Raw genomic sequence first — 17,850 nt, forward strand, 5'->3', positions numbered from 1 at the left:
ATTATTTGTTCCATTTCTTTGAAAAAAGTGGATGGTATTTGGATGGGGATTGCATTGAATGTGTAGATTGCTCTAGGTAGCATTGACATCTTCACAATAATGTTCTTCCAATCCATGAGCATGGAACGTTTTTCCATTTCTTTGTGTCTTCTTCAATATCTTTCATGAGTATTTTATTGTTTTCTAAGCACAGATCCTTTGCCTCTTTGGTTAGATTTATTCCTAGCTATCTTATGGTTTTGGGTGCAATTCTAAATGGGATCGACTCCTTAAATTCTCTCTCTTCTGTCTTGTTGTTGGTGTATAAGAATGCCACTGAATTCTGTGCATTGATTTTATATCCTGCCATTTTACTAAATTACTGTATGAGATCTAGCAGTATTGGGGTGGAGTCTTTTGGGTTTTCCACATAAAGTATCATATCATCTGCAAACAGTGAGAGTTTGACTACTTCTTTGCAGAATTGGATGCCTTTGATTTATTTTGTTGTCTGATTGCTGTGGCTAGGGCTTCTAATACTATGCTGAATAGCAGTGGTGAGAGTGGACATCCCTGCCACGTTCCTGACCTTAGGGGGAAAGCTCTCAGTTTTTCCCCATTGACATTGATATTTGCTGTAGGATTTACGTAGATGGCTTTTCTAATATTGAGGTATGTACCCTCTATCCCTATACTCTGAAGAGCTTTGATCAAGAAAGGATTCTGTACTTTGTCAAATGCTTTCTCTGCATGGATTGAGAGGATCATATGGTTCCTGTTCTTTCTTTTCTCAATGTATTTTATCACATTGATTGATTTGCGGATGTTGAACCAACCTTGCAGCCCAGGGATGAGTCCCACTATATCATGGTGAATAATCCTTTTAAAGTACTGTTGGATTCTATTGGCTAATATTTTGGTGAGGATTTTTGCATCCATGTTCATCAAGGATATTGGTCTGTAATTCTCCATTTTGATGAGATCTTTGTCTGGTTTGGGGATCAGGGTAATGGTGGCCTCATAAAACGAGTATGGAAGGTTTCCTTCCATTTCTATTTTTTGGAACAGTTTCAGAAGAATAGGTATTAATTCTTCTTGAAATGTGTGGTAGAATTCCCCTGGGAAGCCATCTGGCCCTGGGCCTTTGTTTTTGGGAGATTTTTGATGACTGCTTCAATTTCCTTAGTGGTTATAGGTCTGTTCAGGTTTTCTATTTCTTGCTGGTTCAATTTTGGTAGTGATACATCTCTAGGAATGCACCTATTTCTTCCAGGTTATCTAATTTGCTGGCATAGAGTTGCTCATAATATGTTCTTACAATTGTTTGTATTTCTTTGGTGTTGGTTGTGATCTCTCTTCTTTCATTCATGATTTTATATATTTGGGTACTTTCTCTTTCCTTTTGATAAGTCTGGCCAGGGGTTTATTAATCTTGTTAATTCTTTCACAAAACCAGCTCCTAGTTTCATTGATCTGTTTTACTGTTCTTTTGGTTTCTATTTCATTGATTTCTGCTCTGATCTTTATTATTTCTCTTTCATGCTGGGTTTAGGCTTTATTTCCTGTTTTTTCTCTAGCATCTTTAGGTGTAGGGTTTGGCTGTGTATTTGAGACCTTTCTTGATTCTTGAGAAAGGCTTGTATTGCTATATACTTTCCTCTTAGGACTGCCTTTGCTGCATCCCAAAAATTTTGAACAGTTGTGTTTTCATTTTCATTGGTTTCCATGAATTTTTTAAATTCTTCTTTAATTTCCTGGTTGACCCATTCATTCTTTAGTAGGATGCTCTTTAGCCTCCATGTATTTGAGTTCTTTCCGACTTTCCTCTTGTGATTGAGTTCTAGTTTCAAAGCATTGTAGTCTGAAAATATGCAGGGAATGATCTCAGTCTTTTGGTACCGGTTGAGACCTGATTTGTGACCTAGGATGTGATCTATTCTGGAGAATATTCCATGGGCACTAGAGAAGAATGTGTATTCTGTTGCTTTGGGATGGAATGTTCTGAATATGTCTGTGAAGTCCATTTGGTCCCGTGTGTCACTTAAAGTCTTTATTTCCTTGTTGATCTTTTGCTTAGATGATCTGTTCATTTCAGTCAGTGGGGTATTAAAGTCCCCCAGTATTATTGTATTGTTGTCAATGTGTTTCTTTGCTTATGTTATTAATTGCCTTATATAATTGGCTGCTCCCATGTTAGGGGCATAGATATTTACAACTGTTAGATCTTCTTGTTGGATAGACCCTTTAAGTAGGATACCGTGTCCTTCCTCATCTCTTATTACAGTCTTTGGTTTAAAATTTAATTTGTCTGATATAAGGATTGCCACCCCAGCTTTCTTTTGGTGTCCATTAGCATGGTAAATGGTTTTCCACCCCCTCACTTTCAATCTGGGGGTTTCTTTGGGTCTAAAATGAGTCTCTTGCAGACAGCATATTGATGGGTCTTCTTTTTTTGTCCAATCTGATAGCCTGTGTCTTTTGATTTGGGCATTTAGCCCATGTACATTCTGGGCAACTATTGAAGGATATGAATTTAGTGCCATTGTATTGCCTGGAAGGTGACTGTGACTGTATATTGTCTGTGTTCCCTTCTGATCTATGCTGCTAAGGCTTTCTCTTTGCTTAGAGGACCCCTTTCAATATTTCTTGTAGGGCTGGTTTCATGTTTGCAAATTCCTTTAGCTTTTGTTTGTCCTGGAAGCTTTTCATTTCTCCTTCTATTTTCAATAAGAGCCTAACTGGATATAGTATTCTTGGCTGCATATTTTTCTTGTTTAGTGCTCTGAAGATATCATGCCAGTCCTTTCTGGCCTGCCAGGTCTCTGTGGATAGGTCTGTTGCCAATCTAATGTTTCTACCATTATAGGTTACAGATCTCTTCTCCAAGCTGCTTTCAGGATTTTCTCTTTGTCTCTGAGTCTCGTAAGTTTTACTATTAGATATCGGGGTATTGACCTATTTTTATTGATTTTGAGGGGGCTTCTCTGTACCTCCTGGATTTTGATGCCTGTTTCCTTCCCCAAATTAGGGAAGTTCTCTATTATAATTTGCTCCAATATACCTTCTGCCCCTCTCTCTCTTTCTTCTTCTGGGATCCCAATTATTCTAACGTTGTTTTGTCTCATGGTATCACTTATCTCTCAGATTCTTCCCTCGTGATCCAGTAGTTGTTCATCTCTCTTTTTCTCAGGTTCTTTATTTTCCACCATTTGGTCTTCTATATTGCTGATTCTCTCTTCTGCCTCATTTATCCTAGCAGTTAGTGCCCCCATTTTTTTTTTTTTTGCACCTCATTAATAGCCTTTTTGATTTCGACTTGGTTAGATTTTAGTTCTTTTATTTCTCCAGAAAGGGTTTCTTTAATTAACTTCCATGCTTTTTTCAAGCCTAGCTAGTATCTTTAAAATCATGATTCTGAACTCTAGGTCTGACATTGTACTAATGTCTGTGTTGAGTAGGTCCCTGGCAGACAGTACTACCTCTTGTTTTCTTTGTTGAGGTGATTTTTTCCGTCTTGTCATTTTGTCCAGAGGAGAATAGAAAATGAGAGAACAAAATGCTAACAAGGTAAAATGTCCCCAGAAAATATGCTCTAAACAAATCAGAAAAGACCTGAAACCAGGGGAAAAGAAAGGGAAAGAAATAAAAAAGAAAGAGAAAAAGGAAAAAGATAAAAACAAACAATAACAGAACAAAACAAAAAAAAACAGAATATGATAAAATATGATCAGGCTGGTGTATAGATCAGTGCCACACACTAGATTTTGGGTGTATTTTGGTCTGTTAGAAGAAAGTGCCTCCCAAAATTTTAAAGAAAGAAAGACTTATATATGTACAAAATAAGGGTTGATGATATGATGAAGGGATGGAATATGACTATAAAGATGAAAATTATAAAAAAAATTTATAAAAGGATTTGATAAGTTGTTTGAAAAAAGAAAGAGGAGGGTTTACAAAAAAAAAGGTGGGGGGAGAGAATGTGATCAGGTAGGAGACTAAAACAAAGCCATACACTAGAGATTTAGTGTATATTTTGATCTGTTAGAAGAAACTGTATATCAAAATTTTAAAGAGAAAACAACTTATATATATATGCCAAAAATAAGGGTAACTACTATGAAGGGATAGAATATGACTCTAAAAATGAAAAATAAAAATTTTTTTTTTATAAAGAGATTGATAGGGGCTCCTGGGTGGCTCAGTCGTTAAGCGTCTGCCTTCAGCTTAGGTCATGGTCACAGGGTCCTGGGATCGAGCCCCACATCAGGCTCCCTGCTCAGCGGGGAGCCTGCTTCTCCCTCTCCCACTCCCCCTGCTTGTGTTCCCTCTCTCGCTGTGTCTCTCTCTGTGTCAAATAAATAAATAAAATCTTTAAAAAAAATAAAAAATAAAAAGGGATTGATAAGATGTTGTTTGAGAAAAGGAAAAAGAAAAATTCATAAAAAAACAATTAACTTTGAAAAACTAAAGAATCATGGTGAAAAAGCCATGAATTCTATGTGCAGTATTCCCCTAGTGCTGGAGTTCTGCCATTTTCATTGATGGTGAACATGGTCTTGGCTGGCTGTTCTTGCTGATCTTCTGGGGGAGGGGCCTGTTGCTGTGGTTCCGAAATGTCTTTGCCGGAGGCGGAATTGCCCCGCCCTTGTCGTCTGGGCTAAGTAATCTGCTGGGGTTTGCTCTCGGGATCTTTTGTTCCCTGTAAGCTTTCAGTACAGCGAAGGAGGGTGAAAATGGCAGCCTCCCACTCTCCACCCTGGAGGAGCCAAGAACTCGGGGCCCCACTCCTCATGTGCCCCCAGAGAAAAGCAGTCAATCACTCCCATCTCCCCGGTCTCTGGCCACACTCTATGCTCACCGAGCCTGTGACCGAGCATTTCTATCTCTGGCACCCGACTCGGTGTGGAGTCTCCAAACCAGCAGATCCCTTCGGTGTGTTCCTGTGCTGCTCCTTCCAAGTGAGGAAGGGGAGTCTCCCCGGATCTGCCGCTTGTTGGGTCCCTGCTGGAGGAGCAGTGGCCTGACCGTGCCGTGGATCACAGTTTATGGTAACCCCGAGCTGAGAGCCTGCTCCTCGGCTCCGTCTCTGCAGCCAGCTTCCCCACTCCGATACCTGGGAGCTGTGCCGCACTCAGGCACCCCTGGTCTTTCTGTGACTCTGAGGGTCCTGAGACCACACTGTCCCGCGAGGGTTCCACCTCCTGCTTAGCCACTGGAGCGACGTCCCTCAGCGGAGCTGAGGTTCCGATTTTGTGCTCCACTGCTCTATCACTTGGCAGAAGTGGCCAACGGAGGCCTCCTCCACTGTCTATCCTCCCGAATATCACCTCGGATTCACTTCTCCACACATCCTACCTTCCAGAAAGTGGTCGCCTTTCTGTTCAGAGAGTTGTTGCTATTCTTTTCTTCCATCTCCTGTTGAGTTCAGGTGTTCAAGATGGTTTGATCCCTATCCAGCTGAATTCCTGAGACCAGACGAAATCCAGGTTCCTACTCCTCCGCCATCTTGCTCCGCCTATCTGGGCCACATATCTTTCAAGGGAATGAATGTGGTTGATGCCTGTCACAGCTAACCCAGTGCATCTTTGCCACATTCCTTTATGCTTCACAGTTTATGAGTTTGTGATTCTTCTCAGACATACTCATTCCGAACTTAAAGGTAATAATGACATCCAAATAGGTAAGATAGAATTCAAATGAAGAATTGAAAAGTGAATATATTTTTGTGTGACACGTATGGGACCCAGTATCATCAGCCCTATTTTATACTTTTTTTCAATTGAATCTGCCTCCTTTCACTCAGAAAATCACATCCCCTCCCCCCTCTCTCCCCATTTCTAGCTTCTTTACCTCTGTGTAACTCTTCATCCTTCTACCAACTATCCAGAGCTTAATCTTTTTTTTATTGTGGTAAGATATACATAACATAAAATTTACTATCTTGGCCACTTTTAAGTGTACAGTTCAGTGCTATTGTATGCATTCACATTGTTTGCAACCATCACCACCCACCACTCATCTCCAGAACTCTTTTCATCTTGCAGGGCTTTAACTCTGCACCCATTAAACACTAACTCCTCACTCCTCCCTTTCCCAGCCCTTGGCAACCACCATTCTGCTTTCTCTCTCTGTGAATTTTACTACTCCAAGTACCTCATAGAAGTTGACTTACAAAGTATGTGTCTTTTTTGACTGAAGTATTTCATTTATTATAATATCCTCAAGGTTCATCGATGTTGTAACATGTGTCATTGTATTGTATATATGTATACATAAACACACATGGATATTTTAATTTTACATTTCATATTTATAATTTGAATCTTATGATGTTTTGATATCTTAAAAACTTCTTGATTGAGGACAGACTGCTCCTCTGGGGCTAGCCAATTCTTAGAGATAGCAAAGGGCCTAGCCAGGAAGGAGTATACCTTTGGTATGCAGGCAAACCAGTCCAGAGCTGTAGTCGCTCTTTTTGGCCCTTACACTACAAGAAGCAATATTCTTCTGCCTTAATCATCCCAGGACCACTAGAAACCACTGGAATTATTCAAACTAGCCAATATTAGTTGTTTATCCTGCCTTGCTGTGTCTCTCCCATGGAAACCTCATTTATGATCGTGGCATAAGTGCCTTCTCCCTCTACCTTGCCCTGGCTTCTGCCTCCTGACCACTCTGGTGTCTTTCTCATGTGGACCTGCAAGTCATATGTCCAGTCTCTAGGACTTGTGAATATAATAAACTTTGTTATTCTGAGCCTTTTCTCTTGTAGCTACATGTGACTAACCATCACATAAAAGAATATAAAACAGTCAGAATCTCCATCCTTTTTATATCCGAACTATATTCCATATAAATATGCTACATTTGGTTTATCCATTTCTCCCTCTATGGGCACTGGGTTGCTTCTACCTGTTGTTTTTTGTGCATAATGGTGCTATGAATATGGGTGTACAAATATATGTCTGGTTTTAATTCCTTTGGGTCTATCGCCAGAAGTGGAATTACTGGGTCATGTAATTATATGTTTAATTTTTTTTGAAGAGTGCCATACTGTTTTCTACAGTGGCTGTATCATTTTACATTCCTACCATGTGCAAGAGTTTCAGTTTCTCCACATCCTTGCCACCACTTGTTATTTTCTGTTTTGTTGTTTTTCATGGACATGAAGTGGTATCATAATGGAGGTGAAGTGGTATCTCATTGTGGTTTTGATTTGCACTTCCCTAATGACTGGTGCTGTTGAGCATCTTTTCATGTGCTTAATGGTCATTTGTATATCTTTGAAGAAATGTCTAAGTTCTTTGTCCATTTTTAAATCAGGTTTTTTTTTTGCTTATTTATTGTTGAGTTGCAGGAGTTCTTTCTCTGTTGTGGATTAACCACATATCAGATATGTGATTTGCAAATGTTCTCCCCCATTCTGTGGGTTGCCTTTCCACTCTGTTGACTGTGTCTGATATACAGAAGTTTTTAATTTTGATATAGTCTAATATATTTATTTATTTTTTGTTGCCTGTGCTTTTGGTGTTCATATCCAAGAAATCATTGTCAACTCTAGTGTCATGAAGTTTTCCCCCATGTTTTCTTTTAAGAGTTTTGTAGTTTCTGGTTTTACCTTTCGGTCTTTGATCCATTGCATGTGGATATCCAGTCTAACCAACACTATTTGTTGAAGAAACTGTCCTTTTCACATTTGAATGGTCTGGGCTCCCTTGTCAAAGATCATTTGTCAGGGCCTAATTTTGAGTCTTTGAATTATAAACCATGAGCCACCTGTGGCCAGGCTCTTTCCTGGGTGTCACTGTCAGAGCCAATTTCTTAAAAGCTCCTTTTACTTTAGCATGATGCTTCTTAAAAGAGCATTTGCTTAAAACAGTTAATTTTCCCCTGGTTTTGTGTGCACATGTGTGCATCCGTGTGTGTGTGTGTGTGTGTGTGTGTTTATTCCAAACCGTTATCCCTTAAAACCTTTATTGCACTATTGCACTTAATACTCATTTGGCACTTCCCACTTCAAGTTAAGGTTTTATGTCTGTAGGTCTTTTTTAATTTAATGAGAGTAAGAGCTCTGGAAGCCTAAACTCTAATACCATAAAACAACCAGAAAAGTCTCTTGCAAAAAAGTAGGTTCTCAACTGACTGACTTAACCAGGCTTTTGAATGACATCACCAAAGGTTATTGCGGTGTCTGGGGACAGAAAACTTGCTGAATCCATTGAAGTTGAAGAAAGATGCTACTTACTATTTATAGTAGTTAACAAATCTGTCTAAAATGAAGAGCAGTCCTTTTAGGAAATGTAAGCACTATATACATAATACATAGAATTGTGTTGGGGTGTTTTCCAAAATGCCAACAGCTCTTTGAAGCCAATATGACTTGGTTGTCCTGACAGATGTTAGAGTGGTTGGCTCAAATTCATAATCATTGTTTTCATTTTCATGGAGGTCTGGAAAATGTGGCTCAGGCAACAGACTGCTGGGTATGCAATTTAATGAGATTGTGAGCTCAGAAGTACCCCTCATAGTTCGGAAAGTAGAGTGTGGAAGTCCATTTGTGAATGATTGGTTATTTAGCAAAACTGAGGGAAGCTTATCGAAATAATTGCGGATACAAACACTCTTGTATCTGAAATGATTTGTTTTATATGCAAAGGTTCAGAGTCTTTCTCCTTTTCCTCTGGGGAAGAAATATTCTGAAATTGGTGCTGTGATTCACTTTATCAGTTGCTAAGTTCAAAGAAAAGAACCTCCTTCTTTTCAGAGGGCATGAACCCCTGACTCAGAGGTTGGCCGGCTCTGCAATCTCATTATTGGTTTTCTTTAAGGGGAAATGAGCCAATTTTACCTCTGATGCACAATGTTGGATTACAATCTCTCATCTATACATTCTATGCCCTCGTAGTTGAAATTGTAATTCCTTGACTTACAAAAGTGTTATTTATTTTTTAACTATAGGATTTTAAATCTGTGATACGTGTATGTGTCTTTAGGTTTTCCAATAACAATAATCAGTATTCCTTATTCTTCTCTGATGCATACACTCTCCAATCTTTGCTTTGAGTCACGTTGCTTTAGAACAATTAAGAAGTCGGGTGATGGATAAGGGACTGGAGCTGTATCTGATATTACTCACTGGGGATTTGGCTTTATAGAAAACGTTGACATTAAGTTGCTTATGCAGTGTCTTTTACCATTTAACATTTATTGTCTTATATTTTCTTTGCCATATAATCAGCTTAACAAATATTGCAGGATATCTTTACAGTCATCTATTCCTGGCAACTTGCAATGTATAAATGTCCTGTTTTCCAAGAATTTGTTAAATACCAGTAAGAATCTCTAATCCTTTGAGAATTTTAAAAAAGGAAGAGAGGCAGGGTTTGAATTGCAACTACAAGGCAAATCCAAAAAAAAAAAAAAATCCACCACTTTTCCACATACCCATGAGGTGTCAGTGCATGAGTCAAAGGAAGTTGAATACTGCTTTCCTCAGTCTCTCTGGCACAAGGTGTTAACACACGTGTATTTTTCTCCACAGTAAAACCGACTGTAATTGACGTTGACATCTATGTTAACAGCATTGGTCCTGTTTCATCAATAAACATGGTAAGAAGCTCTTTTCTGATTTGAAGACCTTTATATCAGTTCTTACTTACATTCTTGTCATGAGTTTCTGTTCAAGATTTATCATGCAGGCTTAAACTCACAATGGACTTCTTAAATCTATAGCAGCGATTGGTAGTTTAAATATTGAAAATGATTTTAAAAAATCAAGGAGTGGAGTTTGTGACCCTAGTAGTGAGACATGGCTCTAGTGTTTAAAAGGCATCTCATCCAAACCTTCTCCACACACATATTTAATGCACATAGATTTTCGGATAAGATTATTTGCAATTAGGCAATCATTGGCTATATCTGATTTCATTAATATTAAGGATAAATATAAATGACAGCTTTTTAACTTTTGGTTCGGTTTTTCAAGACCCCAAAGAGCTGCCTTTTAGTGTTTCTTAGGAAAGGATCTGAGATTACCCAGTTTATACTTTGCTCTTCAGTTTGAACTCGGGGGGTAAATAAACTGCCTTATTTTTATTTGTTTATTTATTTTTGGCAGGAGAAAGTATGGCATCAAGTATATGATTTTCCTGAGTAGGGTATTTTCACAGATTTAGAAGCAAAATGAGCTCCAGAAGTAACTGCAGTGTGAAAGAAGGCCTTCCCTGTAAAAAGTGCTTAGCTATGAAGAAAGTGTTGAAATGCTGGAATACATTAGTATAAAAGTGTCCCATGAGGTGTTGCAGGCCGTGATGTGGCTCCCTGAGAGGCGTATGCAGGGTTCCAAGAGCACACATTGGCATTTGTGGACCCAGTGATGGCAGAAACTCTTGTATGCTGGGGGGCTTCTTTGTATTTTACTGCTGCACACTGGCTCCTGGATTTGGGAGAGGTGAGGCTGAGGGTGGGGAATTGCCAAAATGCTGACTTAGATGTTGTCTTTTCATTGCAATGTTCTGTAGATAGAAATAATCTCTCCAGAATTAGTAGCAAAATCAGTTCTTTTCATTGCCAGATATTAAAAGTGTTTATCTTTTCTCTGATGATATAAAATTTTCTATGTAGGGGTAAAATTATATTTATGGGTGACTCACATAAAAAAAAAAACATGTTATCCATAAATTGGGGATGTGGCACTGGCAAAGAAGTGAAATGAATAAAAGAGAATTCAGTTCACACAGCCTATGTGTTGCTGATTGTAAAATGTAAATTGTAAATGTAATATTCCCTTTCCTTGCTATATAATTATTCAGTTGACCGCGTAAAGACTATCACCACTTCTTAGTTCATTTGTTTCTTATTCTGGAGTTTTATTTTCTTACATCAGTTCCACATTATTCATCACCCTATGTCTAACATTAATTTATATCTAACACTAAAAAAGAAGTGCCTCCACAGAGATATAGTTACAAAATTATTTTAGAAACAGGTGCTTGCATTTATATATCTTAGGGAATTTCATGAACTCCTGTAGCTTTGATACCTACTCAGTGCCCAGGATTAAGCTTTGCTATTGGAATTGATAGAAATTTCTGCCTGGAAGTCATAGGCTTCACAGGAGGAGGCTAAGTAAGTGATAGTCACCCACGGAGTGATAAGGACTCTGCTAATGGGCAAGCCCCCTCTTGGGAAAGCTGGTAACATTTGGAGTAGATTTCTCTGATGAGGTCTCAATCTGAAACTTGATCAATAGGCAGGTGTTTGCCAAGTGGGACAGCATGGGGAAGTCCTCAGTAGCAGTCAGGAACACAGGTGTGTGACCTGATGGAAGGAATGGGGGGGGACTAGTGTGTTGTTTGAAAAGCCAAGGGAATGGGGTGTGGCTAGACAGCACTTTGGACCTGCCTGGGACTGAGGCCCTGAAGCCTTTATGAAGAGTTGGGCTTCATCCTTGGGCAGACCTTGGCATTTGGAAGTGTGCAGACCCACTTCCATCTAAGATATGTATGGGTCAAATTTTGTGAAATTGGTTTGTATCTAGCAAAGATCTCTATTCAGACCCCTTCCTCCAGGGAAGAGAGAGCACGCGCAATTACATGGCATAGAACTGACAGTGAAAAAAAAAGAAGATAGCAGGAGGGAAAGAATGAAGGGGGGGGAGATCCGAGGGGGAGATGAACCATGAGAGACAATGGACTCTGAAAAACAAACTGAGGGTTCTAGAGGGGAGGGGGTGGGAGGATGGGTTAGCCTGATGATGGGTATTAAAGAGGGCAAGTTCTGGGTGTTATACGCAAACAATGAATCATGGAACACTACATCAAAAACTAATGTGTGATGTATGGTGATTAACATAACATAATCATAAAAAAAGAACATCATTATTTAAAATAATTTACTCTGATCCCTTCATCAAGAGGGGATGGATGATCTTAAATGGTCTGAGATGTTGTAAGACCTGAGAAAAATACATGAGCATCAAAACCATATATGTTCTGTGGCAGACACACCAAAATACTGCTGTTAGATTTTTAATAAGTGAGATTGAGTAGAAAGCTTTTCCAGTTAACCTCCCATTTGAAAAAATAGCTTGAATATCTTGAAAATTCATTTGGTTCAGTTTTTCTTTCTTTCTAGGCGTTATCTACTGCAGTGAAAGGGGAGGCCAATAAATGTTGGTTGCCTTTTATTGATGAAAGTGAAGCAAGTATCTAGACAACAGTGGGCAAGCTGAACAATAGGAAATGCATTGCTTTGGAAATAGTGACATGTTTACAGACCGTTCTCAGCAGAACTAGAGTTGTCTAAGCTGTCCCCCTGTCTGCTTCCAAGAGGAATATTAATGTACTACTAACATACGTCAGCTAAGCAAAGCATAAAGGGTAGGCAAAGTTTTGATAGATAGATAGATAGGCAAAGGCTTGTTTTATAGATAGATCAATTGATCAATCTAGGTATACACAGGTACATTTAGATATTCAATTCCTATGTTTCTGGGGTGAATTTCTCTATTTCCATCTTTGTTCATTCAGTAAACATTTGACATACGACTACTGTGTGTCATGCATGGTGCTGGGTGCAGGTTAAGACAAAGATGAGTGGGAGGAGCAAGTCCAGATTCATAAACAAACCATCATGCTACATAGGGGGCCAGAGCAAAGATAGATTCAATGCCAAGTGTCCCCAAAGGGGATTATTCCATAGCCCTGAGGGGTGTTTCAAGAGGCTCATGAATCAAAAGCTTCTGAATTGCTTTTTTTAAAATTTATATATTTATTTTTTAAAAAGACTTATTTTTTTAGAGCAGTTTTAGGTTCACAGCAAAATTTAGAGGAAGGTACAGAGATTTTTCCATATAACCCCTGTCTTCACACATGCGCAGCCTTACCCCATATGAACACCACCTCCCCTCAACCAGAGTGGTACATTTGTTACAATCGGTGAACCTATATGTTGACTTCTTTATCAGTCAAATATCCTAGTTTACATCAGGGTTCACTCTTGGTGGTGTACATCGGTGGATTTGGACAAATGTGTGAGGATGTGTCCACCATTATAGGATCATACAGAATAGTTTTACTGCCCTAAAAACCCTGTTTGTCAGTTGCTTCTTGAAGGATGAGTATTTCTAACCTTTGTGCTCCAAACTTGAAAACGTCCAAACTTCGAAATTCTGCTTGGAAGTCAAAAGGATAAAGGGGTTCTTCTCACATTGCTGAAATCATCACATACATCCACTCTGTAACACCAAATAATGTAGTTTCAAAAGAATGTAAAGTGCTTCAAAGTGGACCTCATGAGAAGTAGAAGCAATTTAAAAGTAGAGAGTTGATGGTGTAAGTGGGTATTGGGAATTGGGTCAGCAATAATAATAAAAAGAAGAATATGAGAGAGACCAAAGCAATCAAATTAAATAATCTATTATGGGGGAAAAAAGTACAATTTAGAGATGTATGTGGGATTTAACATATACATTTTTATTGGGGTTTTGACTGTGATGCTAAAGCCTGATAAAATTATGGCTTCCTCCCACCAAATATTCATTTAACAACCAAGGAAAGAGAGAAAACAATTATTTCTACTCCTTTTTCCTCTCTTCCCTCCCACTTTTCTGTTTCTTCTATTGATACTATTAATACTTAAGATTTAGTTTCAGATATTCTCTCCGCTAAATAAAAATGAAGTTGCATTTCAGTCTGTTGTTTAATAGACTGATTCTCATTGTCTTGTTTATCCTGGAGTTGTTTATGATTTTTCTAGTTATTGAGAAGATTAGAAATGGTTCACACATGTTGAGGAGAATCTTTTTTTACAATCTTTAATCACATTCTCTGTCTTTGTCACTACAGGATATCTAAATGTGCACAATTTTTTAATTAAAAAATTTATTTATTTGAGAGAGAGCAAGAGAGAGAGCACAAGGGGGGTGGGGAGTGGCAGACGGAGAGGGAGAAGCAGACACCCTGCTGAGCAGGGAGCCCTATGCGGAACTTGATCCCAGGACCCTGGGATCATGACCTGAGCTGAAGGCAGATGCTTAACTGACTGAGTCACCCAGGTGCCCCTAAATGTGCACAATTCTTAATAGAAATTGTGCATCATTTATTTCAAGACTGGGAATCTGAAGATCAGGAGAGCTTGCACATTTATTTTTGAGAGTGATCACCATAAGCAACATTTTAGGAAAGGAAAAAAGAAAACTAATGCTTTGATACCTATTCTGTGGTATCGACCTCATCTCCTTTGATCTTCACAAGGTCATGGTAGAGAAGATACTGCTCTTTTCCACGTACTGTGTTTGTAATGAGTATGTGAAGCTCTTGAAGATGGAGATCCCGGAGCAATGGTTCCAACTATGACCAACTGCACTTCTGTAGTCAATATCAAAATACAGCTGCAGCACTTACGGAGTTTCAGCTTTAATTTGGAAGTTGAGATGATAAAGGCTCAGAGTGAGTGTAATGTTAGAATTGTTTTCCTTTTTTTAAAAAAAATAATAGACTTTATTTTTTTAGAGCAGCTTTAAAAATATTTTCTCAGCTTTGTTGAGATACAATTGACATAAAACAGTGTATAAGTTTATGGTTTACAGCTTGGCAATCGGATATATGTACACTGCAAAATGATTACCACAATAAGGTTAGTTAACACCTCTATTACCCCACATAGTTACTCCCCCTTTTTTGTGATGAGAACTCTTAAGATCTAAGCAACTTTCAAGTATATAATATAATACAATATTATTAACTATACTCAGCATGCTGTATGTTAGATTCCCAGAACTTACTCATCTTGATGCTGCAGGTTTGTACCATTTGAGCAACATCTCTCCATTTCCCCCACTCCCAGCCCCTGACAGCCACGATTCTACTGTTTCTATGATTTCTGTTTCTTTAGATTCCACATATAAGAATATCATACAGTATTTGTCATTCTCTGACTCACATAATGTAGCATAATTTTAAATTTACAAAAATTGGGCAGAAATCACAGAGAGTTCCCATATGGGCCTACACACACACACACACACACACACACACACACACACACACACACACGCCCCTTTTCCTATCATTAACATCTCATTAGTATGGTACATTTGTTACAATTGATGAAAGAATATTGATATATTATTATTAGCTGAAGTCTGTAGTTTTTATTAAGGTTCACTTTTGGTGTTGTACGTTCTATGGGTTTTCACCAATGTGTGATGACATGTATCCACCATTGTTGTATCACATAAAAATATTTTCACTGCACTATCAATCCTCTGTGCTCTACCTGCTCATCCCTATGCTGTAACCTCCAGCAACTACCGATCTTTTTACTGTCTCCATCAGTTGCCTTTTCCAGAAAGTCATACAGTTGGAATCCTAGAGAATGTAGCTCTCTCAGCCTGGCTTTTATTTTTTGCCTTTATTTTTAAGAGAACTGGTACTGAGTCATCTGAGGAAATCCAAGACACATAGTGATTGAGTCAATGTGATGTGACTATACTAGCTGGTTGTGATGACGTGTTACCTAGAAATGAAGGGGGCCTCTGTACAGGTCTTGAGGACAGGTCACACATCACCAGAATATGCTCCATGCCTAAAATTATAAAACTTGTGGGAGGACATGCAGCCAGGAGGGGAAGGTGGGGAATGTGGGCTTGTAAAGCTTGTTGTGACATCTGTGAACCTCATCCCACCTCCTCTTGCTGTTGGCTGAAGTTTTAAGAGGTGAAGTCAGGTGATCACGTGGAATCATGGAAGCCCAGAAGGGAGGAAGGTAAATTCCATTACAGAAAGATCTGTTATTACTACAGGTTGCCCATTGCTTCATAAAACTTTTCTGAAGGCATCTAAGCTCAGGAAAGTCCAAAGGAAGGGAAGGATGCAGTGCCCTGGAGGCGCCCTTGTTTTGGTTTTCTTTGCATTTATCCTGCTCACAATTCATAGCAGTTTTGCATCTGTACTTTGATACCTTTCATCAGTTTTTTTAAAAATCTTGGCCATTATTTCTTAAAATCTGGTTTCTGCACCATTCTTTCTCCCTCTTCACTCTCTAATACTCCAATCACATGCATGTTAAATGTTTCCCCCACATTCCACTTGTCCCGTATGCTTGTGGCCTTTTTGACATCCCTTTGGTCCATGCTTCCGTCAGTGGAAAAGCTTCCAGCCTACCTTTCAGCAAATCGTCACTCCTCATCGGTGTCCAGTTATCTCTGAAAGCCATTTGTTGAGTTCTTAATTTCAACTCTAAAATTTTAATTTGGTTGTTTCTAAGTTAGTTCTCTGGTGAAATTCTCCATCTTGCAATCTGTTTCCTTGAACACATTAATCATTAAATGTGGCTGATAGCTGCAGGATCTGGCTATCCATGGCACCAGTTTTATTGACTGTTTTGTTAATTGGCCCCATTTTCCTGGTGTGCCTGATAATTTTGATTATGTGCAGAAACTTGTGGAGGCTTCAGGTGATGTTCCCTCTCATGTCTGGACATCACAGCTGGTATGGTCTGGTCTTCAGTCTTACCAAGGCACAGTTGGGCTCTGTTTCTCTCCTACTCCAGGGCATAGCTCCCCAGGGGTCCCAATTGAGGTCCTGGGATGCTTCCCAGGGCCCCCCCAAAAAGATTCTAAACTCTAGTTTTTATATTTTTGGCACAAGAAAATAGCTGACAATTCTGCTCTTCTTTTTAAGCTGTTTTTATGACTGCTTTTTAACTTTTCTATGAGGTCTAATCAGTAAATGTATTGAGGGCAAATGAGTGTTGTATGGCTCACTTCCCCATCATTTATCTTCTCTGAAATCTTAGCCTCTTGTATATACCATATATACAAAGGAATATTACTCAACCATGAGAAAGAATGAATACCCACCATTTGTATCGACATGGATGGAACTGGAGGGGATTATGCTAAGTGAAGTAAGTCAAGCAGAGAAAGACAATTATCATATGGTTTCACTCATATGTGGAACATAAGGAATAGTGCAGAGGACCACAGGGAAAGGGAGGGAAAACTCAATGGGCAGAAATCAGAGAGGGAGACAAATCATGAGAGACTCTGGAATCTGGGAACCAAATTGGGGGATATAGAAGGGAGGGGGTTGGGGAGGATGGGGTTACCGGGTGATGGATCTTAAGGAGGGCACATGTAGTGATGAGCACTGGGTGTTATACGGAACTAATGAATCATTGAACACTACATCAAAAAGCAATGATGTACGATATGCTGGCTAATTGAATGTAATAATTAAAAATAAATAGATAAATAAATAAATAAAGACTTTTTCAACCTGAGATCCAGCAAGCCTCATTCTGTAGCAGGTGCCCACTTGACTGTGAGTCCTGAAGCCAACACCCACATCTCTTTTTGGTTCCCCTAGTATTTAGTCCAGATGCCCTGATAAGTATGTGTCAAATGAATAAAAGGACAAAAATCATTTTCACCCTCTGTTTCTCCACATACATACCCATTAGTATATCTTTATGTGTGAAAACATACATCCTTCACACCATACACTTTGCCATGTCATTAGGTTACAATTTTATTAGTTAATAGACTAACTTCTCTTTAGCAATATTAGCTAACACTTTTCCAGTACTTCCACATTGCAAGAAATTAATCCTGACAATAAACCTATGAAGGATATTAATATCATCACCCAAGCTATGGCTAATGGAGCTAAAGCTTAGAATCCTCATGTTCCATCTCAAAGGCTGTCCATCTGAAAGATGGCAGAACAATCACTCACCCTTTGAAGTAAAAAGGAAATCAGTGTGAGCTATCCTAACAGGCACATCTTAAATGTAAAACCTGCATTTTAAGTTTATACCATATGTCTTATTTCTTTGTCCTCTTGTGTCTTGGAACTTTTTACCATT

At 38.9% G+C, this 17,850-nt stretch overlaps 1 protein-coding gene across 1 annotated transcript in view; it reads left to right on the top strand.

The window, feature by feature from the left end:
* GABRG3 (gamma-aminobutyric acid type A receptor subunit gamma3) overlaps positions 1-17,850 on the top strand; it is a 748,674-nt gene that overhangs the window by 61,196 nt on the left and 669,628 nt on the right. Inside the window, exon 3 of the mRNA XM_028087281.2 lies at positions 9,521-9,588. Coding sequence (XP_027943082.2) covers positions 9,521-9,588 — 68 coding nt within the window. The remainder of the gene's footprint in view (positions 1-9,520; positions 9,589-17,850) is intronic.

The sequence above is a fragment of the Eumetopias jubatus genome, unplaced genomic scaffold (assembly GCF_037043125.1).
Source record: "Eumetopias jubatus isolate StellerSeaLion01/CBP00866 unplaced genomic scaffold, mEumJub1_p1.0 scaffold_7, whole genome shotgun sequence".
Taxonomy (NCBI): Eukaryota; Metazoa; Chordata; class Mammalia; order Carnivora; family Otariidae; genus Eumetopias; species Eumetopias jubatus.